At 36.0% G+C, this 23380-nt stretch overlaps 1 protein-coding gene across 3 annotated transcripts in view; it reads right to left on the bottom strand.

The window, feature by feature from the left end:
- The window catches only part of FAT3 (FAT atypical cadherin 3), a 537424-nt gene that overhangs the window by 58304 nt on the left and 455740 nt on the right, over positions 1–23380 (bottom strand). For all 3 annotated transcript variants that reach the window (XM_051986799.1, XM_051986800.1, XM_051986801.1), the window contains 4 exons: positions 9308–9697; positions 5277–5491; positions 4271–4408; positions 256–399 (listed from right to left, as the gene is read on the bottom strand). In XM_051986799.1, the coding sequence (XP_051842759.1) occupies positions 256–399; positions 4271–4408; positions 5277–5491; positions 9308–9697 (887 nt within the window). The remainder of the gene's footprint in view (positions 1–255; positions 400–4270; positions 4409–5276; positions 5492–9307; positions 9698–23380) is intronic.

Genomic DNA, 23380 nt, shown 5'->3' with positions numbered 1-23380 from the left:
CTGCTTTGTCCAACTGCCAGATCTCCAAGCTGCCTCCACCCTCCTTCTGCTTTATGAAATATTCAGCACCCAACTCGCTTTTTTTTCCTCCTTAACAATCTTAGAGTTTGTGTTCACTCCTTTCCCACTCCAGACAATAATCAAGAAGGAACATGGGGATCTCTTCAGCAAGTCAAGTGAAAAGGGTAAGCCAATGTTGAAGAAGAAACAAAAGTAGTATCCTTAAGAGTTCTCATCTTTGAGAGGTGAGCTTACCTGGATTACAGCAGTATAGTTAGCTGGTGTGAAAACAGGGCCATTGTCATTTACATCAGAAATGTCTATGTTGACTGTCACAGTGGAAGACATGGCAGGAATGCCACTGTCCGTAGCTTGAATGAGTAATGAGTATCCAGACACCTGTCAAAGGCACCACATACTGAATGAACAGCTGAGAAATCCAGAACTCTCATACCTATGTCTAAACCCCAAGCAAATTCAGGCAAAGCAGAGCAGCTCAGAGTAGTTCATTATGTTCCAGAGGGCTACAAAAACTAAAAGGATATGTAAATGCATATATACATATACATATATATATATGTATATGTATGTATGTACATCTCTCAAATACATGCATGTAATTATTTTGGGGGGGAGGGGGTCAGATCTTGTGATTTCATTGTTAAAGATAACTTGCAGTAAGAAAACTCCCTTTAACAATGTAGATTAGTTTGGCTTTGAAATTTAGCATTTTAGACAGTTGTGGAAGGCACTAGGAGGGTAAATAATTTGCTCAAAGTCACACAAAGCTAGGACTTAAATGCTTGTCTTTCAGGTTCACAAGCTGGGTCTACTCTGCTATATACACAATTATCCCTAGAAACTGATACACTTAAAAATATGAAAAAAAAACCCACTGCCTTCATTTTGTTATTTTGAGTCTTCATACAACATCTGCATTGTGGTCCAATATATGCTACACAGCCTCATGGAAATACTCTGAAAGTCTACTTTGAAGGACAAAATTTTGTGATGTTAGATTCTTCATAGATACACTTGTTGTTCAAGTTCTATTTTTTTTTTTTACAAATATTATCAAGTGAGATAATATCTGTAAAGTGCTTAGCATAGTATTTTACACGTGGTTGGTGCTTAATAAGTGCTTAATCCTATGCCCATTCCTATCCCACTTTTTTAGTACTTATAAGTATAAAGGATAAGCTCATCTTCCTCCAAGAGACCCTAAATGCAGGATTCTCTCTTACAGTTTCAAGAAATTAGCCTTATTACTTTATATGTATCCCCAACACTTAGCATAAGTGTCTGACACATAGTAGGTGCTTAATAAATGTTTACTGATTGACTGATATATTCCTAATTCAATATAATCTTAGCCAGTTCCCTTAATGGTACATTTAACACTAATCAAAAAAAATTCTGCCTTTGGATCAGTCCACCACTGCCTCATGGTGTCTTTCCCCTTCCTTTTCCCCTTCCTCCATGTCATGGCTATCACTTCTAATCCCACTATGTTCCTGATTCCATTTCTCCTTACAGCTAATTCTTTTGGAGTGCTAAGTCCCTTTCAGGATTTGACTTGCCTGCTAAGAACATGACTTAACCTCATGGGGTGCTTCCTTTCTTCTTGCTCTTTCCATCATTAATTATTAAAGCCCCACTTTATGCTCTCCCAACCCTATTCCATATTTATCATTCCTGGCGTCTATTGTACCTTTTATTTTGTCTGTAACCTATTCCCTTAAAAAAAAACCTACCTTTTGCCAAAGAGAATAACCATTATGAATTCTTCACATGACCAAACCCCAACTTTTGATACTTACCATCATGTGGTGTCTATATCAACCACATCACAAGGACCCTGTCTCTTTTGCTGAGGTGGATGTAACTGGATTATCTTAAAATTACCTATACGAGCTATTCCTATCTTGAAGCAATATTTATTTCCAATGATCAGTCTGTCAATAAATTGCTACCTTGATGTACTTATAATAAAATCTTTCTAACTCTCAAAAAAGAAATAGAATTCGGAGAATTGGGTCAGTGAAGAAGCAGAGAAAGTAGAACCTTACCTATCTAAAATTCTGTATTCTAATAAGATATATATATATATATATATATGCATATATATATATATTTAAATAGTATTACAATTATGCATGTGCTTACACATATGTATTTGTACATATAGGCACAGACTTGAAAGACATTCAATATGCCAAACTCTGAATTTTCAAAAAAAAGAAAAATTAAAAGTGATAATTCACGTTATGAAAAAAGTCACTATTAATAAGTGTTTGTTAAAGTGAATTAACAGTGAGTTCCCTTAATATATTGAAAATGTCATTTAATTTATGAATATTTGATCTTCCACATCTTTTAAAGAATACAGTTACTGTCTAATGTGAAGTACATTTTAATAACCTATCTAAAGATGAGATTCTATTAAATCAGTAAGAGAAAAACCATTAACAAAGTCAAAGAATTAACCTTGATTTCAATTCAAAAAAAGCCAGCTACTTGTTTGTTTAGTCAAATGGCAGTGCCTAGATTCTTAGATGCTATTTCAAAGATCAATATATTCATCCATCTGGATGTTTCCTTCACCAAAGCAGATCATAACTTTTTAGCCTCTTATTCAACATTTTTGTGAATTGTAACTAACAAAAAAAAAAAAAAGAAAAGAAAAGAAATCAGCTGACCAAAGTTCTGGTGAAGAACCTCTGTAAGTCTAGCTAAGTTAGTTTCCCAAAGAAAAGACAATTTTAGGGTCCCATACACGCAGCTCTTCCAGCATGGAACACCCTGAAATGACTTTTCCCTCTTCTTTCTGTTATTACTATTGCTATGAGAGCCTACAAGATTACAGTGTTATCTCCATGCTCTGATGAGAAGGAATATTTCCTCTTTTCAGAAGAGGAAATCCTGTCAGCTTTTTCATAGGGAAATCTGTGTTCAGAGCATCAAACAGTACTCTATCATTTAGCTTTCCCACTCAATATATAAACAGTTATAAACAGTAATTGTTTACTATTCTGTGCTGTGGACATTGGCAGTAATTTGTCTGTAGTTCTATGTTAACAAATATCTACATTTAATCAAGTAAAAATTATATGGGATAATGCTATCAATATGCCTTGAAAATGGTATAAAATGCAAGGTGTTATCATCACTTAGGAACAACGACTCCTAGTCATATAAGCATAAATAATAATAACAATAATAATAATAGCTTTAAGATTTGTAACCATTTTACAAATATTTTATTTTATCATCAAAACAACTATGAGATTATTATGATTGTCATTTTATGTGTTTGATAGGATGTGTTAGTACATATGACTGAGAGCTTGAGGGATGGGATGATCCTTCCTCTACATTCACTCATACAGGGATGACAATTAAGTAGCTGTATACCTTGCTGCGGGCTTTTCAGGCTGGGTCTCTGGGAAGTCTTATTAAGGCTGGTCAGCCTCCTTTATCAAGACTAATCATGCTCGGTGCCTGATTCACACAGGAAATTCCTTCTGGGTTTTCTGTACTTTAGGGAAAGGAGAAGGGGAGGGCTTCTCTACCTTTACTTTTTCTTTAGAAAGCTGAATTCTTGGTGGAGAAAGAGTCTTTTTGAAATAATCAACGTAAGGAAATGTTAAGGATGTGGGCTTTTAAAATTCATGTTTCTTGACCTAGGAGTCCTTCCAAGTCAGCATTGATCACAGCTTCTGGTAGAGATAAGTTTGCTATAGAAACCAGAATCAGAGCCTCCTGATGCTAGATCACAGACCCACATCTATGGCATTAATAGAGTTGACATTGGGCTGGTATCTGAGAGGTTGGCTTCATATTTTATCACAGATACTGGATGCTTTTTACTGATTTTTCAGGTCACCTCCTTTTTCATTTTTCTAAACAATTTTCCTTTTGGTCCTTGGCCACCACAAAAAGAGCTTTCGATAGAAGCCTGACAGAACCAGTCACTTCCTTAATATCTCTTGAGGCAATGAAATATGGTGTTACATAAAATTTGGCAGAAAATTCTTCCAAGGGTTTAATCAAAATCCAAGTCATTATAATTGTAGACTGGTTTTCTATTTCTCCACTTTTGCTGTACTTAGAGAATCACTGTCCCTATAGTGCATATTTTACAATTAGATATCCTTCCACAGCCCTGTCTGTTTCAGACTATAACCATTTCTTGAAAAAAAAAATTATTATTCACCTTTAGAGACCTCTAAGGAAGCCGAGGGAGGGAGATTGGTCTAATTATTCTTACCCGTTCTCGGTCCAATTTCTTTTTGACTTTAATGAGTCCCAAGACAGAATCCACAGCAAACTCATTGTCCCGGTCCCCACTGACAATGGAAAAGCGAATCTGCCCATTGGGTGGGCTGTCTACATCTTCTGCTATTAACTTCATGAAAAAACAAGAGGGTTAGACAAAAAAGTCCATCCTTAATCTACACCCATATTTCCACAGAAATGGAGGTAAAGCAAAGCCCTAAGTATTAGCCTTGTAGAAGTAATGCCAGTTTTCCCATTAGGAGCTCCCATTCTTATCCATCATAGTGACAAGAGATAGTATCAATGTCAAAAGAGCACTAGGGCTATGGTCCTAGACTACATTTTTACTTAAAGTCATATGTATTCACAGCTTGATTTGTTTTCTGAATCCCTTATGTCCTGAGTCAAAAATAGGATTCTAAAATTAAGTGATTACTCTTCAAGGGCAGGGATTATTTCCTTCCTGTCTATGTATCCTCAGCACCTAGCACTGTGCCATGGTACACAGTCAATACATACTTAATAAATGCTTTTTTCAGCTTTATTATTATCTTTGTATTCCCTCAAACATTTGCTTCTGTTTACTGTGCCGAATATTCAATATGTATCAGTAAATTTGACTTCATGTACAAACAGATATGAAGGATGATAAAAGGGCTCCCACACCCCTAAATGTGTCCCCTAATTGTGTGCTAATGTCTAAAATTTTACCATTAAATATTCATTTGAGTTAAGATACCAATCTCTATTAAAATGTGAGTCATCCTTTAAATCATTATCAGTCATCTATATCTTAGTATGAAATAGCTTATCAACTCCTTTGCAGTAGAAAATAAGGGTTGAAAGGTACTGGGATTATATTTGGTTTCTAGAGAAAATCCCAGGAGAGAAATATCACTCAAAAAAGATGATGGAAGAACACCAGAGACAAACTTTTACTTCACTATTCTACCTTCATTTGGCTCTGGACATTAGGACCAAACTAATCAGATACCCACCACAATAACTGAGTCCCCAATGGAAGCATCTTCACTGATGACTGCACTGTAGACCTCCTGGTTAAATTTTGGTGCATTGTCATTCACATCAGTAAGGTTGATGTTCACAGTGGCCACAGCACTAAGGGCTGGGGTGCCCCCATCTTTGGCTTCCACCACGAGGTAAAAATCTTTGCACATTTCATAGTCCAGGGCCTCAATGACAGAAATCCCTCCTTTGAAGAAAAATGGGGAGTTTCAGATTTTAATCATTAAAAAATATTGGGGCAGGAGTGCAATTATCATTGTACATTTTATTTTTGTTATCTTTAACCAAAAAATGGTGGATATTCATTTATTTAAGGTCCTTCCAAAATGCATCCTGGAAGCCTACTTAATACCATCAATCAGTATATAGTTGCCCATCAACCAGAATACTGAATCACTTTAAAAATTCCATCTAAGAATCAGACATTTTAATAGATTTCTAGAACTGAAATTGAGTTTTCTCATTTGGGAGCACATTTGGACCATGCTCCATTCTTATGCAATCCAGGTTTCGGTCGGGAATTGGTGACTTTATTTGAATCTCAGTCTTGCTTCTCTGTTTCTAGACGTATGATCTTGGGCAAATCACTTCACTCATCTGACCCTGTTTCCTCATTTGCAAGACGAAGGGTGGGCGGACTGGATGACTTCTAAGATTCCTTCCTATGTTTGGTCACCACGATTCATGCAGCTCAGTTATAAAGCATATACAAACTGGTCCTGTTATAAAATGAAAGTCATAACTCTTCCTTGTAAACAAAGATGCTACAGTTTTTTGGTTCTCTAATTAAGTTTCCTTGATGATTATCTCACTTAGTGCTTTATTAAGTCTCCTGCCCTAGCTGTCAAATAACAAAATTTAAGCAATATTTAACCATTTCCCCATGGCATTTAAATACAATAGTCATTAGCCCGACAAGCTGAAATTAATGAATACCTAAATGTGTGAGGATCCCCTCCCCATACACTTTAATTTTAAATAATGGGTTTTAACTGAAAGAGGTGATTGCAATGCAGAATCATTGTTGGGAGGAGTAGCTCTTTTGGCCTAGTACAATCTTCTTCCTATAGGGACCCCCTTTGCTAATCTATTATGACTAATACACTTATTCTTCTAGTGATAGAGAGGTGTGTGTGTGTGTGTGTGTGTGTGTGTGTGTAGTGTTCAGTGAAGGTGGTAAGGATCTGCACTCAGCCTTTATCTTATTACACACTAGTGGAAGAGTTGTTTTCTAAATAAAAAGGGTTCATCCTCATGGTGGATCTTATTTATACTGGCCAGACCCTTTACCTTACCTTAGAGAAAAATATTGCAAGTTTTGAAATAGTCCCTGAGTCATTCTATTTCTTAGTGCTATTTATAAGATCACTAGCTTTTTGCTTTAGGTTAGCTAACTAAAGCTTCAGTGAAAAAAATACATATATATATACACACACATATATGTGTATATATGGAAAACCCTTTGCAAACATTAAAGTTCTATCTAAATGTTTATCATCATCATTATTATATTATTATTACTATCATTTTGGCTCACCATAAAAATAAAAAAAATCTGGTTTCCAATGAAATGAGGATGTAAGGTTTAAGAAAGTGATGTAATGTAGTCAACCTCTCCTATTTATTTTTGGCATGGTTGTCATGGCAATATGTTTGTAGGCAAACTGAATATTTCCAAAGGTGGATGGACATATTCTCCAAATCTAATAATCTTCTGAAAACAGGGATATGTATAGGAAGAAATATGAAGCTCTGAAAGGATTTTTGGTTGGACCAATTCTTTGCCCCATCCTCTAATTCCTTTCCAACATCTTAGACAAATAGTAATCTAGACCCTACTTAAGTACCTTTAGTGATAGGGAGCTCATCACTGTCCAAGCCAGTCACTTCCACAGTTGAGCAGTGCTGCTTATAAAGAAATCCTCCACTGGATTAAGCCAACATCTAACTCTGCAATTTCCATTCATTAGTCTTAGTTCCAGTTTATGGAGGCAAAGGGAATAAATCTAATCCCTGTTCCATATGAAAGCTCTTTGGATATTAGTAAGACCTATAATGATAACTCCTTAATCTTTTCTTCAGACCAAACACTACCAACTCCCTCAGCTATTATAAGACCTCTCACCATTCTTGTTATGTTTCTCTGGGAGTACTCTGATATATCAATGGTTCCTTTCAAAAAGTAACACTTGGAATGAAACCTGATGCTCCAAGAGTTATCTGACCAGCAAATAAAGCCAGATTTTCAGCTCCAGAATTTGGGGCACTTATTGATTGTAACAAGGATCAGTAATTTCATCTAAACCACATCCCTTCTATTGAGGTAGATTGTAAGCCCTCTACAATTAAGGGACTGATCTTTGAGCTTTTGTGGCCTCCAAGTTTATCCTCCTCTCAGCCAAACAGATGGTGTTTTACTTTCATTGCTAGAGAGTGTTGATGAGGAACTTTCTCTTTTTGCTGTACTTCGTTGATAGATATATATTTTGGTCCCAAACTCAAGGTTTTTCCAGTTATAAAGAAAAGGGCTCTGGATTCAAGAAGTACTACCAGAGCTTATGTTCCACATACATTGCCTTCAATGTGCCTTCTGCTTCTGGATATTATCATTTTGTCAATGTGACTGAATTATATTATTTATTTATGCTGACTTTGCATTCATGTCAAAGCGCTGCCTTTTTCAAATGAAATGTTAAGCCAGGTTTCCCCATCCTGAACTTGGACTGTTGAGCTTTTGAATATAAATATATGACTTCACATTTCCCCCCTGTAATGTCATCTTACTAGTTTTTATGTTTCTTTCTCATCAAAAGAGAACTTTCTGAAGTATTGATTCTGTCACCTAATTACTCACTATGCCCTTTCTTCCTTTTTGCTTTGTGTGAATTGGATATATCTGCACTCTAGGGTCTTTCTCCAAGGTGCTGACAAAAATGTTGAGAATGATGGGGCTGAGGACATATGGGAAGAGTTCATACTGGGCAAAGTGTATGTTGGGCAGTGATGCAAATTTTGCAAACTAAATAGAACTTCTGTGGGCTTAATGGTTTATGAAAACTATTTGTAAGGGCTGGGTTAGGCCATATGGTTCTCCCTCCCTTCTTACTAAATGCTGTGGAATTGAGGAAGCATAAAATCAGTTGACAGATCACTCCTGCGGCTGGCTCATATTTTAATTGGAGATAATGACCAGTTTCCAATAGGAGAGCTGGAAGAGTAATGGCTTCTGCAGAGGCAATATGTCTACCAAAAAGAGCAATAGGCTGGGGGCTAGAAGACCTGCTGCTTTTATTTCTTTGTTTCCACACTGAGTGATTTTAGGGAAATCAATTAACCTCTCTGTTTTTCAATTGCCTTACCTGCAAAATGGGGACAATAATGTCAGTACAACTTCAGAGAACTGTTGGGACAACGGAATGGAATAACAGATGCCAAAATGCTTTGGAGAATATTGTAAAACACAAAGTGTGATTTTTATAACAATTGCTCATTAGCATTCTCTCTAAACCCATTTGCCTGATTATAGTTTTTTACCTGTGGTGCTTTGTCATTAAGCAGATTACTATGAGGAATAAATACCCCAGGGCTTCTCTGAACCTTTGCCTTTCCCCCCATATACCTATGCTGTAAATGTCACATATTCTTCAAGATACTGGAGAGAAACTAGGATTAGTAGCAGAAGTTTAATAAATGCTTACTGATTAATAAAAGATTTTTTTTTTTTGCTGTGGAACCTTCGAGTCTGTAGTCATGAGTATAACTCTTGATTATTGTTGTTTGACCTTAATTCATGAAAAGGACCCTAATATCTGATACTGGGGAAAGTGACATCTTGACTTGAAAGTGAATTGGATTTAAGGGAAGGAGGAACAATTAGAAACTACCAAAACTGGAGTGACCAAACCAAACAGCCTTAATAGAAAGCATTTTTTTTTTTTTTTGGTGTGTGTCAGCTTATAGGCCTTATAAACTTAACTGTAGAGCATTCACTTGTTTTACTCACCTGTCTTTGGGTTAATCATGAATTTCCCTCGTTCATTCCCAGAACGAATGAGATATGTTATTTCAGCATTTGTGCCAATGTCTTTGCTTGTGGCAAAAACTGCAAGGACTTCTGTGCCAGGGGATGTATCTTCTGGTACTGTAACAAGATAATCCCTTCTTTCAAACACAGGGGGGTTGTCATTAATGTCCAAAACAGTAATGGTGACTGTGGCTAGGGAAGACAGTGCCTTTAGGATACTCTGGTCTGATGCCTTCACACTGATGTTGTAGGATGACTGCAGCTCTCGATCGAGTGGCTGTTCCAAGATGATAATGCCTGATGAGCTGTCTACTGAAAAGTATCCTCCTGCCGAGTCTGCCAGGGAATAAACAACTTTTCTGTTGATGCCTAAGAGAAGAACAAAAATCAGAAAAAATGATGATGATTGTGGACAATGTTTTATTTTAAATGATATTTTTCCTCTAAATGCTAATCCCTGACCTCCTAATCTTGATTAGAACAGTCAATATCTACCTTTACTATGAAAAATGGAGACCATCCTGCAAAAACATTCTCATTTGTTACATTCATTTTCTCCCTTAAAATCCAGAAACTAATTTTTAAAATAATTTATCTTTTCCCAATTACATGTTATTTTTTAAACACTCATTTTGATATTCTGAGTTCTAGTTCTTTCCCTTTCTCATTAAAAAGGTAAGTAATTTGATGGAGGTTATATTTGTGAAATCATGTAAAATCTCTCTCTCTATTAGTCATGCTGTGAAAGAAAACAGACCAAAAAAACACACAAATCCCAATTCAAGAAAAATAAAGTAAAAAAAAAAAGTATATATCAATCTGCATTCAGATTTTATCAGCTCTTTGTCTAGAGGTGGATAGTCTTTTTCATCATAAGTCCTTCACGATTGTCCTGGATCCCTGTACAAGTCATTCACAGCTGTTCATCATATAGCATTGCTGTTACTGTGTATGCTCTTCTAGCTTTGCTCACTTCACTTTGCACCAATTCATGCCAAATCTTTCCAAATTTTACTGAAAGTTTCCTGCTTATCATTTCTTATAGCACGATATATATTGTCCATCACAATCATATACCACAACTTGTTTAGTCATTCCCCAATTGATTGGCATTGACTCAATTTTCTAATTCTTTGTCACCACATAAAAAGTTCATATTAATAAGTCTGTACATAAAGGTCATTTCCCTTTTTAAAAAAAACTTTCTCTGGGATAGAAAATTTAGCAGTGGTATTTCTGGATCAGAGTTAATAAGTATGGCTTTATAGCTCTTTGAACAAACTTCCAAATGGCTCTTTAGAACGATTGGATCATTTCTCAATTCCAACAACAATGCATTATTGTCCCAATTTCCCCACATCCCCTCCAATATTTGTTATTCCCCTTTCTGTCATGTGACCCAATCTGATAGGTATAAAGTGGTACATTTACATTTCTCTAATAAGTAGTGATTTGGAGCATTTTTTTACATGTAGTTCTAATTTCATCTTAAAATTACAATTATCAATTGGGGAATGACATGCGGTCTTACAAATTTGACTTTGTTCTCTATGTATTTGAGAATAAGGGGTTTAGAGAAACCTGCTATAAATTTTTTCCACAGTTATGCTTACTGTTTATTTTCTTCCATCTTATCTTCTTTCTCTCCTTTCTCACTATCTCTTCAAAAAGTGTTTTATTTCTGACCACTACCTTTTTAAATTTATCCTTACTTTTATCATCTCCCCAATTCTCTTATTTTTACTATCTTGAAGGGAAAGACAGATTTTTTATAAGCAAATAAGTGTGTTTAGTGATTCCCCTTCCCTTCTCTCATCTTCTCTTGTAGTGTAAAAGCTCTTCTGTATCTCTTTTATGGGAGATAATTTATCCCATTCTACCTCTTTTTTCTCCTCCTCCTCTCAGTGGATTTTTCTTTCTCTTTTAATTTAATTTTTTACTGATATAATTCCATCATAGTCAACTCTCTATGTATACTCTCCATACTCTCTATGTATAATGCTACTAACTGTCCTATTGATAACTGTCTTAAATAATAAATTCCTTAGTAATTATCTTCCCATATAGGAATGTCAACAGTTTAACCTTACCAAATTCCTTATGATTCATCTTTCCTGTATACCTTTTTTATGCTTCTCTTGAGTCTTGAATATGATAGTCAAATTCTTCTATTCAGCTCTGGTCTTTTTATCAGAAATGTTTAAAAGTCCATGAAATATTCATTTTTCCCCTGATGGATTATACTCAGTTTTGCTGGATAGGTCATTCTTGGTTGTAATTAGCTCTTTTGCCCTCTGGGGTATCATATTCCAAACTCTCTTCTCCTTTAATATAGAAGCTGCTACATTTGTGTTATCCTGACTGTGGTTCTATAATATTTGGATTGTTTATTTCTTGTCACTTGTACTATTTTTCATTGTTCACTCTTCATTCTTGAAGAGAACCAATGACATTGCAAGGATGATGTCTTGATTTGGGAGTGAACTGGATTTAAATGAGGCAGATCTGGGCAAAGTCATCAGTGGAGTTCGGTGTCAAGACATAAGTCATAAGGCTTGGCGGTAGCCCAGGTAATACCTTCCATGTGGCCTGGGAGCTCTAAAATTTGGCTATAATATTCTTCAGTGTTTTCATTTTGGCATATCTTTTAGAAGATCATCAATAGATTCTTTCAATTTCTATTTTATCCTCTAGTTATAGGATAGCAGGGCAGTTTTTCTGGATGATTTCTAGAAGCCATGTTCTTGTTAAATTTTTTTTATCATGGTTTCCAGATAGTTTAACAATTCTTAAGGTTTTTTTTGCCTCAATCTATTTTCCAGGTCACTTATTTTTCCAAAGATTTATATCACATTTTCTTCTATTTTTTCCTTCTTTTGATTTTGTTTGATCATACCCTCATGTCTTATGGAATCATTAGCTTCCACTTATGCTATTCTAATTTTTATTGAAGCTTTTTATTTTCAAAACATATGCAAGGATAATTTTTCAACAATGACCCTTGCAAACCTTGAATTCCAATTTCCATCCCTTTCCCCAATATATGTAAATCAAATGTAGGCATATATATTTATACAATTATCATGCTGCACAAGAAAAATTAGATCATAAAAGAAAAATGAGAAAGAAAATAAAATTCAAGCAAACAACAACAAAAGAAGTGAAAATACTATGTTGTGATCCATACTCATTTCCCACAGTGCTCTCTCTGAGTGCAGATGGCTCTTATCACAAGATCATTGGAACTGGCCTGAATCACTTCCTTGTTGAGAAGAAACACGTTCCTCAGAATCAATCACTGTATAATCTTGCTGTTGCTGTATACAATGCTCTCCTGGTTCTGCTCATTTCACTTAGCATCAATTCATTTAAGTCTCTCCAAGCCTCTCTGAAATCATCCTCCTAATCATTTCTTACAGAACAATAATATTCTACAGCATTCATATACCATAACTTATTCAGCCATACTAAAAGGACTGCTGCAAACATTTTTGAACATGTAGGTCCCTTTCCCTTCTTTGGGATATAAGCCCAATAGAAACACTGCTAGATCAAAAGGTATACACAGTTTGTACTATTCTAATTTTTAAAGAATTATTTTCTTCAGCGAATTTTTGTAACTCCTTTCACAGCTGGTCAAATCTGCTTTTTAAGGAGTATTTCTCATCAGTAAATTTTTTTATGGCTCTTTTATCCTTTGGCCCATTGTGTTTTTAAGGTGTTAGTGTTAGGTTATTTGTGTGTGTGTGTGTGTGTGTGCCTCCTTTACCAAACTGTTGACTTTTTTTTTCATGATTTTACTGCATCCTAACTCCCATTCATTTTTCCATTTCACTTTCTACCCCTCTTATTTAATTTGTAAAATCCATTTTGAGCTCCTTCAGGAATTCTTTTTGGGCCTGAGACCAATTTACATTTTTCTCTGATGCTGTGAATGAAGCAGTTTGACTTTTTTGTCTTTTTCTGAGTTTGTATTTCAATCTTCTCTATCACCATAGTAATTTACTATGGTCAGGTTCTTTTTTGTTGTTTGCTTATTTTTCTAGTCTATTTCTTGACTTTTGACTTTATCTTCAAGTTGGACTCTGCTGCTGGAGTAGAAGGGACATTGATTTGACTTCAGATTTTTTCATGCTGTTTTTTTTTAACAACTAATTCTTCCCAAATGGTATAGGAGAGATGTGGTCACTGCTTTCCTCTCTGCCCTGCAACTGGATGCAGAACCCCTTTAACCCTGTGGTCCCACACTCTGTGATGTACTAGTGCTTTTCCTCCTCATCCTGGAACTGGGACCCAGAACCACATATAGGCAACGGGGCAACAGAGCCAGAGTTCCCAGAGCCAGAAGAATGTCCCTTTTAATCTCCTGGCCAGTTGTCTTATGCCCTCACTGTCTGTGTGTGGAAGCTGTTCTAAGGCCCATTGCTGGCTTGCTCAGTTATGGTCTATGCTAACTCAGCCCACTGAGACAGACCTTTCCTACCAATGTTGTTGTGGGCTAGAACATTCCTTCATCTTGTGCTTTTGTTGGGTCTGCTGCTCCAGAATTCCATGAAGACAACACCTTTCAGCTGATGGGCTTCCCATACCAGGCCCACTGGGCTTGCACTATATGGAGTAAAGCTTCTAGAGGGCAGAGTCTGTATTGTGTATTTATTCTGTCTAGCACTTACTTTATATCAAGCGGATGCAAACACTTACTGGTAACAAAAGCTTAATATTTTATTCTCCCCAAAGTGCACTTTTCTGATAGCAAAAATTCCCAGCAAAACAATAAAATGATGTATCTTGGAAGGATGACATAAATTGCATTAAGTTACTTCAACAAAAAGGTCAACTCTGAAAAACTCACTCTTGGTTTAGTTCCAGACAGTTGATTTTTTCCTCGGTTCCATCATTTTTTTTTTCAAAAGCAGCATGCAAGCATAAATATCAACCTCTAGTTTTATCAGCAAAAGGATAAGGAATCAATGATGGGAAGAAGACGAGATGGGAGTAGGGGAGGTGAGGGGGGTAGAGTCCTAACAGATCACAGAGTATGTGGTTCTGTTCTTTGCTATAAATTACTGGGGCAAGTATACAGTGCATTGCTAAGGCAATCAAGCATGCAACAGAGAAACAATAACTTAGATGGGTATTAAAACTCCCCCTGTGTCCTGAGGGCTGACTTGACTGATTTGATGGTCTCAGAACACCTTTCAAAATAGCAAATATGCATTTATGGGAACAGATTAGCAACTGACATGAATGCACCGAATTGGCTTTAAAATCACACGCGTTCCCTAACGATCGTGACTTCCACTCCATAACATCTGGAGTGTTGCTATTACTAACAACAACACAAAACACAAAATTCATACAGTGTCCTTTCATCTGAGGATCCAGCATCTGTTGACAAATTATTAAGCCCATTCCACTGATGCATAAACAAAGGGCTAGTTACACTTGCTCAATGTAATTCAGATCTTTAGAAAGCTATATTAACAATCCTGAGCCCTTTGTTGTTAATAGCTGTGTGACCCTGGACAAATGACAACTCTATGTGTCTCATCATAACCCTATTTCTTCATCTGTAAAATAAGCTGAAGAAGGAAATGGTAAACCACTACAGTATTTTTTCTAAGAGAACCCACACAGGGTTACAAAGAGTCAGACATGACTGAACAAATGAACATTAAGAACAAAAACCAAAAACGTGATTCCTTGTCAGCTTGCTCTTTTTCTTAATGCTTAGCCATCTTCTTTAAGGCACCTTTTGAGATCCTGGGAAAATTTTTACTAAAAACAAACAAATAGAAAAAAATACAAATCTAAATCTCTACTCCCAAGGCCTGCCCAGCATTTTAGAAATGACTTAATTCTTATTCACAGCTTGGGAAGGAAGGTTTAGGTCGCCAGCTGTAGAGGAGGTGATACAGAAGTTTAGATCTGCATGTAAATAATGAGGTCTAAAGGGAAAGAACTTTTATGGCTGCCTGCTCTTCCCTTCATTAGGAATACCACTGAAATCTAATTTAAAATATCTGATGTGTTCCACCATGTCTGTTTCTTTAATGTCTTTAAATGCCCATGGAACTCTGACCTGCATCCAGCCTTTGCCCAAACTTAGCGAGCAGAAGTCACTTTCTTCACTTCTCTTATTTCAGTGGGCTCATCCTGATATGGGAGCAAGGGCTGACATTAATCAGACAAACAAACATGACTAATCCCCAGGGGGCAGATTCTGTTCATTTAAAATTTAAAATGGCAACAGTGGTAGGGTTTTTTCTGCTTTATTATGGCAGAAAAATATATGAATAATCTTCTGATCCAACTAACACCATCCCTTCTGTCTTTTCCTATTCTTCCTACCCTCCATCCATGTCCCTAGTCTCATGACATTTACTTTGCTCTTGACATGCTCATCCACCCTGGGGAAAGAATCATGCATAACTGATAGAAAGACAACACTAAGAAAAGGAAAAAAAAAAGATCTTAAATGGCATGACTGATGTCTGCCAACTCTCAAGAACAAAATTTTATTAGCATAATTTTTTTCTATTAAAGGTTTTTATTTTCAAAACACATGCATAGTTTTCAGCATTTGCCCTTGCAAAATCTTGTGTTTCAAATTTTTCCCTTCCTTTCTCCCCACCCTCTTCCCTAGACAGAGCAAGCAATCCAATATATGTTAAACAAGTACAATTCTTCTATACATATTTGCAGAATATCAAGCATAATTTTTTTAAAATTCAGTTTAAATAATCATTTGGTAATTTTAAGGAAATTAGGTAATCATTAGTAATAGAACAAGCCTAATCCTTCTTCCATAGGATAACCCTTCAAATAATTGAAAAATAATTGTGCCCTTCACTTTCCAAGACTTCTTTAACTTGATATGATAGTGAATAAAGAACTGGGCCTGGAGTCATTAAGAGTTAATAAGAGTCAGGCACTAAGTTTAAGTCCTAGTCCTTTCACTTCCATAGTAATTTTTCAAATAATTCAGAATAATTTCCAATAATTGAAAAAGCAATTGCACCCTTCCCTTTCTAAGTCTTCTCTAGCTTGACAGGATAATGAATAAAGAGCTGGATTTGAATTCAGGAATATTTGAATTCAATAAGGCCTCAAAATACCATTTTAGCTTAATTTAATGAGGCCAGAGTCATTTAGCTTCTCATATTCTGCTGAAATTCTATGATATTAGAGAATTGTGGCTTTTACCTCTGTTAGCCTCAGCTTCCTCATCTGTAAAATGGAGATAACATAGCACATCTCCCACATTAAATTAAATCATAATTGTAAAAAGTACTTAGCATAGATCCTGGGACATAATAAATGTTATATAAATATTAAAATATGTATGCATGTATTAGTTATATATAAACACTAATATATTTCAATTTATATAGTATTTTATAGATACAAAGGACTGTCATCTTCTATTCCCCCCATTCTCATAATCAATGGCAACATGGAAAAATAGAAAAATTCCTACATTTAAAATCTGAGTTGCTCTTTACCAGTGTATTCTGTTAAAATTTTATCTTCTAAGGCAGTTCACTAAAACCTGATTGCCTTCTCCCCAAAAGGTTCATCTTTCCCAAATCACTGAGTATGTCTTTCATGACTGAAATTTGTATTTACTTACTTGTAAACATGTTATATTCCTTTTTCAGCATGTTAGCTCTTTGAGAGCTGACACCATGTCATTTTTGTATCTGTATCTCCAATCCCTGGCACACTTTATTAGATATTATTATTAGGTATTATTAAGTAGGTACTTAATAAATGCTTATTGACTGATTTTTTTTTAACTCCTCCGTCCTCAATTTCCTCATCTGCAAAGTGAGAAGTTTGGACTAGATGGATTTTGAATTCCCTTGGATGCTCTGATTCCTATCCTGTGAGGTAGACTTAAGGAATGTCATTATTCCCATTTTACAGATGATAAAATTTATGTACAGGTCAATAAAATGATCTGTCCAAGGTCATACCATGTCAGAGTTGGAACTTAAAATCAGGTCTCCTGACATTTGTCCAATATTCTTTCTACTGTAAAGTAAATCTGAAATTAACTCTCCAGTTAACTGTGGTAAAATAAAAGGAGTCAGGCTTAAATCCTAGCCTCTGGGCCTCAGTTTCCCCTAGGTCCCTTTAAGATCCAAATCTATATTCCTGTGAATACATCCTCTTGGGACAGGATTTGGGCTGTTTCCTACTTTTGTCAAATGAATGCATGCCATGATAACAGAATAGAAACTTTCTACCACAAGGCCTATGGCAAATGCCATTTGTCAAACTATCAGTCCTCCATTCTGTTCTGAGGTGAAGCAATGTAACAAGCTGCTAATTGGCTTAATGCTTCCACCCTATGTCACGATTTGTTATATCAAGGTATAATATTAATCCATCATTTTGTGTCTTTTCCTTTTTTTTTTTTTTTTTTTTAGCATGTAATTCTCCTCTGCCATTTTAGCTTAATTTAATGAGACCAGAGTCACTTAGCTTCTCACACTGTGCTGAAATTCCAGGATATTAGAGAATTGTGGCTTTCACTGAGTGAAGTTTTGGCATGTTAATTGCTGCAAATGGGGGCAGGAAGCCCCAGAGGACTAAAATCATATAAAAGGAGCATGATTAAACTCTTTGTATGCTTAGAGAAATAACTAATCGTAGCGGCATTTCATGAAGGAGTCTGGAAGGGCCTCTGAAAAAATTTCCTGATATTGTATTTATTAGATATTAGAATGGATTACCAGGAATGGCTGTGGATTCTGTCTCTAAAAGTCTTTATAAATCTTTGTCTGGGACTCTGATTTGGCCGAGGGCCAGGGAACTGACTTTTTGGGGCAAAAGTGTATCCTTTTGCTATCAAGAAGGGTGAGATTCAAGTTTTAAGTTTTTCTGGATGTGTGGAAGGTTATATTGCAATAATAAAGTACATTAAGCTTAAGAATCAGGAGTTAGTCATCTTGGCTCTGTCACCTGCTTGCTATATGACCTTAAGAAATACATTCAACTTCTCCAGGTTGCAATGTTCTCATCTATAAGCTAAAAGACTATAATGGATTGATGTCTAAGACTTTAATGAATTTGAGAGTTTCTACAAGGCTGAGAATGGGTGAATCCCAAACTTCAAAAAGATTAATTATCCAAACTATAGGCTAGTGAACTTTAATATTAAATAACTTTTTTTTGAGGTTTTAGAAATGAAGATGAAACTGAAGCTGGAGTGGGAGATGGGACAGAACTGAGACCCAAGGGCCATGGACACATGATGATAGAGATTGACAAGATAATGGAAGAGGACAAATGGCAGGCTTTAGAGGATGAAGAGGGCCTGAGCTTCATTGCCGCAGTTTCAAAGTAAAGCTTAATTCAATTATACACACACCTGTGATGAAGTGTGTCATTTTGGTAGAGACACTTTCTGTAGGGCCAGAGCAAAAAAGACAAAAAGAAACCATTCCTGTTCTCAGGAAGACAATGTATGAGTACATGATACATAAAGATAAATCACATATATATGTAAATCTGAACTTTATATATATATATATATATATATATATATATATCCTATTTATAGTATATATTTTACAAGCATACGATATGGAATAAATGCAGTCATTTAATACAAAATAATTAGGAAACAATGGCTATAACAATTGTGGGTACAGGAACAGAGTAGAAAGTGGTCATTAGGGAAGACAGAGATTCTATGGAGTAGAGGGTAGGAAGTAATGCAACGTAAGCAAAGGGAAACAAACACAGAAAGACAGGAGATAAGAACGTTCTCTATGAAAATCACAGAAGCTACTCTGGCTATATTATATTGTGTAGTAATGGGAGAAATATATAGTAAATGAGGCAAAAATAGGTGGGCAGCAGATTTGGAAAAGCTTTAAAGACTAATACAGGAGTTTATTATATTAGCATCTATAGGTAATAAGGAGCTATTGTGGTTTATTGCAATGGAGCCTGACATGGTCAGATGGAAACATTTTTTAACAAATAATAAGCAAAATTATTTGAAGTTATAAGGAGAACGGATTGGAATGGAAGCAATTTGAGGAAGAAAAACCATTTAAGAAGTTGCCGAGTTAATCTAGAAAAGAAGTAATATGGACTTGAAGGAAGGTCATGACTGACTATATTTGAGGAGAGAAGCCAGCCAGATGCAGAAGATGTGATACATACATACATATATATATATATATATATATATATATATATATATATATATATATATATATATATATAATATATATATATATATATATATATATATATATATATATATATATATATATATATATATATATATATACACACACATACATACACATATATGAAGGTTAACATGTCTCCAGGATAATCAATTTGAAATCGGCAGTTAGTGATATCACATGAATTCAGGAGCAAGAATATCACTGAATCTACATAATATCAAAATAATGTGGAGAAAGCCTGAGTACATAGAGCCTGGCAATGAATTTATAGGAAGATGGGCTTTGATTTGCATTATCTAAATTGACAGGATCACAGAATGGTGGCCACAACAAAATAAGGGCAATTTGATGTAGAGGCAAAAAGACAAGTGTTTAGGGGTAGAGATCAGTACTACTTTTGATATATCAGATAAAATCATAAAGTGTTATAATATGACATAATAATATATAAAATAATACAATTAATATTATAAATTGTTGGAATCATGGTTTCATCTATTTATTTTTGAGTTGTTTTTTAATAGTCTTTCTCTATTCAAAAGTGTTTACTGTCATAAGATCTCAGTTATCTATTCTAATATATCAAATCTCTCATTTATCTTTTCTAATGCTTCCTTAAGTACTATAATTTTCCTCCTTATATTTTTCTTTACATTCTTTTTCTGAGCTTCTAAATTATTCTTCTAATTCTTGCGGCTATTTTATTCTCATTTCTAAGGATTTAGGGAGTTATTCTTCAAATGTTGCTGCTTTCTCCATTTTTACTACTTTTTGCTCAGAATATCCATTCCTTATTTTTTTTTTGTATTACTATTTCTTTACTTTATGTGTTTAATTTTCCTTGAGATTTTCTTTGTGAGGACTGTTTACAATTTTATTTTTGTTGTTATTTGGTGCTTTTCTTGCTGTTGAGAAGCAATGGATTTGGGCTTAACTATTCATTCACTCATCTTACCTGAAATCTTGCCATTTTACTTGAGAGAGAAAACATACGCGGCTAAAGCAAATTCCAGAGACAAAGCAAGTCCATGAGAATGGAAACCAAGTCATCTTTGGAAGAATTATGGTGCTTGAATAAAAACACAATCTAAATGAAGCAGGGAGCCTTCAGAGCCAACATGAAGCCACTGTTTAATATTTTAAGCCAGAGAAAGAACAGTGCTTTCACCTAACAACAAATGGCGAGGATAGCTAAGTTCTCCATTTCTCACACCTGTTTACTTTTTTCACAAGAACACCATCTGAAACAGTTTTAAGCAACTATGCTTGGCAAGCAACCCTCAGCATTCCCTGCTTTTTAAGATTTCCAGATCTTAAAGTACATTCCATTCTGTTTTAATCTGTATCCATGAAGTCACTAATTTTTTGGGGGGAAATATTTTTAATAATAGTCTTCATTGTGAAGAGATTTGGGGGAACAAATTATATTCAACTTTTTTTTTCTTTTTAAGTGCTAGATGAAAACCTAACATTTGTTACCATTTTCTGCAATAGGCAAGTAAGTCACATTGCATCAACAACAACAAAAAACAGCGACTGATCTTTCCCCCTTCTTTTGTAAATGCCTACAGCCGATATGAAATAAAACAGAAAGTCACCATGATGAGGTCCAGGAAATTAGCAATTACTTTTAAGTTGGCAATTACTTTTAAATAGTCTCTCTAATTACTTCTTTCAGGGCCTTTTAAAAGTTTTTCACAGGGTGATAAGTAAAGCTGGCAAGTGCCCACCAAGCAGAAGTCCAAAGCATAGGACATCAGTCTTAGAGCCAGTAAGAGGTAGAAGGAAGTGCGGCTTACAGACCCAGAAGGAGTGCCTCTGGTTCAGCCTATACAGGACTCTGAGTCACTTCTGCCCAGGAAGCCTGGTGGGTGAGACAAAGCATCTTCTCTGAAGGGAATATGAGGGAGGTTACCATCAGTGCAGAAAGTCATCCAAGCTGGTCCACACTTTAGGAAGCAACCTGAAATGTTCCATTCTGAGCCCTGTTTTGGGGAAGTGGGACCTCTGCCTTGTCCCTGTATTGTAGAATGAGAAAAATGGTGATAGAGCAAAGGCTGGAGTAGGCCAAAGGAACTCCTGATTTAATTAAAAAAACTTTTATCAGGTCCCTACTAGATGCAAGATTTTTATAAAATATTTGTCGTGAGGGGCAGCATGTGCACTAGTGTTAGGGAAAGAAAGACTTGGAATTGAGTTTGATCTGTGATAAATAGTACCTGTGTTACCCCAGAGGAAAAAGGAGAGAAAGCAGAAGAAAGAAAGAGAGAGAGGGAGAGAGGGAAAGAGGGAGAGAAGAAGAAGGAGGAGGAGGAGGAGGAGATGGAGGAAAAAGAGGAGGAGGAAGAGGAGGAGGAGAGACAACATGAAGAAATAGATCGCACTGAACGGTTTACAAATCCAGAAGATGTAGAGAAGTTGGAATCTGCACTGCAAAAGGAATATCCACATTGTAGAGGTCATAGATCCATTTATGTGTGCAAGATACTGGGGATAAAATGGGGCTTTCAGAGCTCTGAGCCAATCCTAATTCCAGGCTCACTGGGGCATCCCCACTAGCTTCTGTGACTTAGAATATTGAGAAATCTCACGACTTGAACCTTATGAGACATCAAGTATAAGCGTCACACAGAACCGAATCAGAGAAGGTCCTTTATATAAACTGAAGTCTACTTGTACACAGGCAGACAGAGCTGCCCTAACTCCTCCATCTGTGATTCCCATTGGGTAAGCCATGGGAAAGGTATCAGACTGCATGGTGAAATGTATCTGGATACCACTGGGAAGCAGAAGTGAGTTTTCAAGCCTGAGCCAAGATTCCAGGACTCTCCAAGTCAGTTCTGTGGGATGAAGGAGTCATTTAACCTGTTGCACCTCAGTTTCCTCATCTGTAGGTAGGGGAGATCACCATCTATTATTCATCTAAATACAGGAGTACTGTAAGGATTACTAGAGAAGTTCTTTGAATGCCCTGGAGAAAGGCTTCACACAGATGATTACATTTTTGTTATCTACAATAAGCAGAAAGCTTAGAGTATGATGTCCTCCAGAGAATGACTCATGTCTCTTGGCCTTTGGGGGAAAGGGAGGAAAAAAGAGGAGGAAGATTGTTTAATTTTTACTGACATTTTAATGACTCCTCAGCTGCCATCAAAGATTTAACACTTCAGAGAATAACTAAGCTTTGGAAGAGAAAAAAAATAAAACCCATATTAAATCACTGACATAGAAAACTAGAAATGCCATCCGCTCTCCTATAGTGCCCGGCAAAGACACTAAAATGCTCAGCACCAAATAAAGTTCAAGTCGACATCAAGACTAGCTCCTTTTCAAAACATCGTGGATCCACATTTTTGGGTCAGTATGATAAAGCAGGAGGTTTAAGTTTGGGTTCTGACTTTGTCACAAAATAGCTTTGTGGTCTTGGACAAATCATTCTGCAGCTCAATTTCCTGACGTGTAGAAGGGGTTACTAATCCTCCCACTCCCTACCTCACAGAGTGGTTGTGAGAAAAGCACTCTGCCCACTTTAAGGGTTTATGTAAATGGAGGTTATCATCATGATCTATGTGAAGGCTGCTGCTGTTCAGGGAAATGACTATGATTTTAATAATATACAGACCCAGCAAGCCAGAAATAATCCATTCAAGACTCCAAGGATAAGCCAACAGCTGTGACATCATAACTCATGTATCTCCCCCGCACTGGATTGCTTCAATGCTCTTTGCTTGAGGATAAGCTGCAAAACCATCTGTTGCAGAAGGCTGCTTCTGAAGTTTAGGCTTTCGGCACGAGTCGAAGCATCTGTGCCCCAACTCTGGCAGAAATATCTTCCTGA

The sequence above is a fragment of the Antechinus flavipes genome, chromosome 3 (assembly GCF_016432865.1).
Source record: "Antechinus flavipes isolate AdamAnt ecotype Samford, QLD, Australia chromosome 3, AdamAnt_v2, whole genome shotgun sequence".
In the NCBI taxonomy this organism is placed as follows: Eukaryota; Metazoa; Chordata; class Mammalia; order Dasyuromorphia; family Dasyuridae; genus Antechinus; species Antechinus flavipes.
Note: the sequence above shows the minus strand (reverse complement) of the source record. Positions and strands in the feature narration are given on the sequence as shown.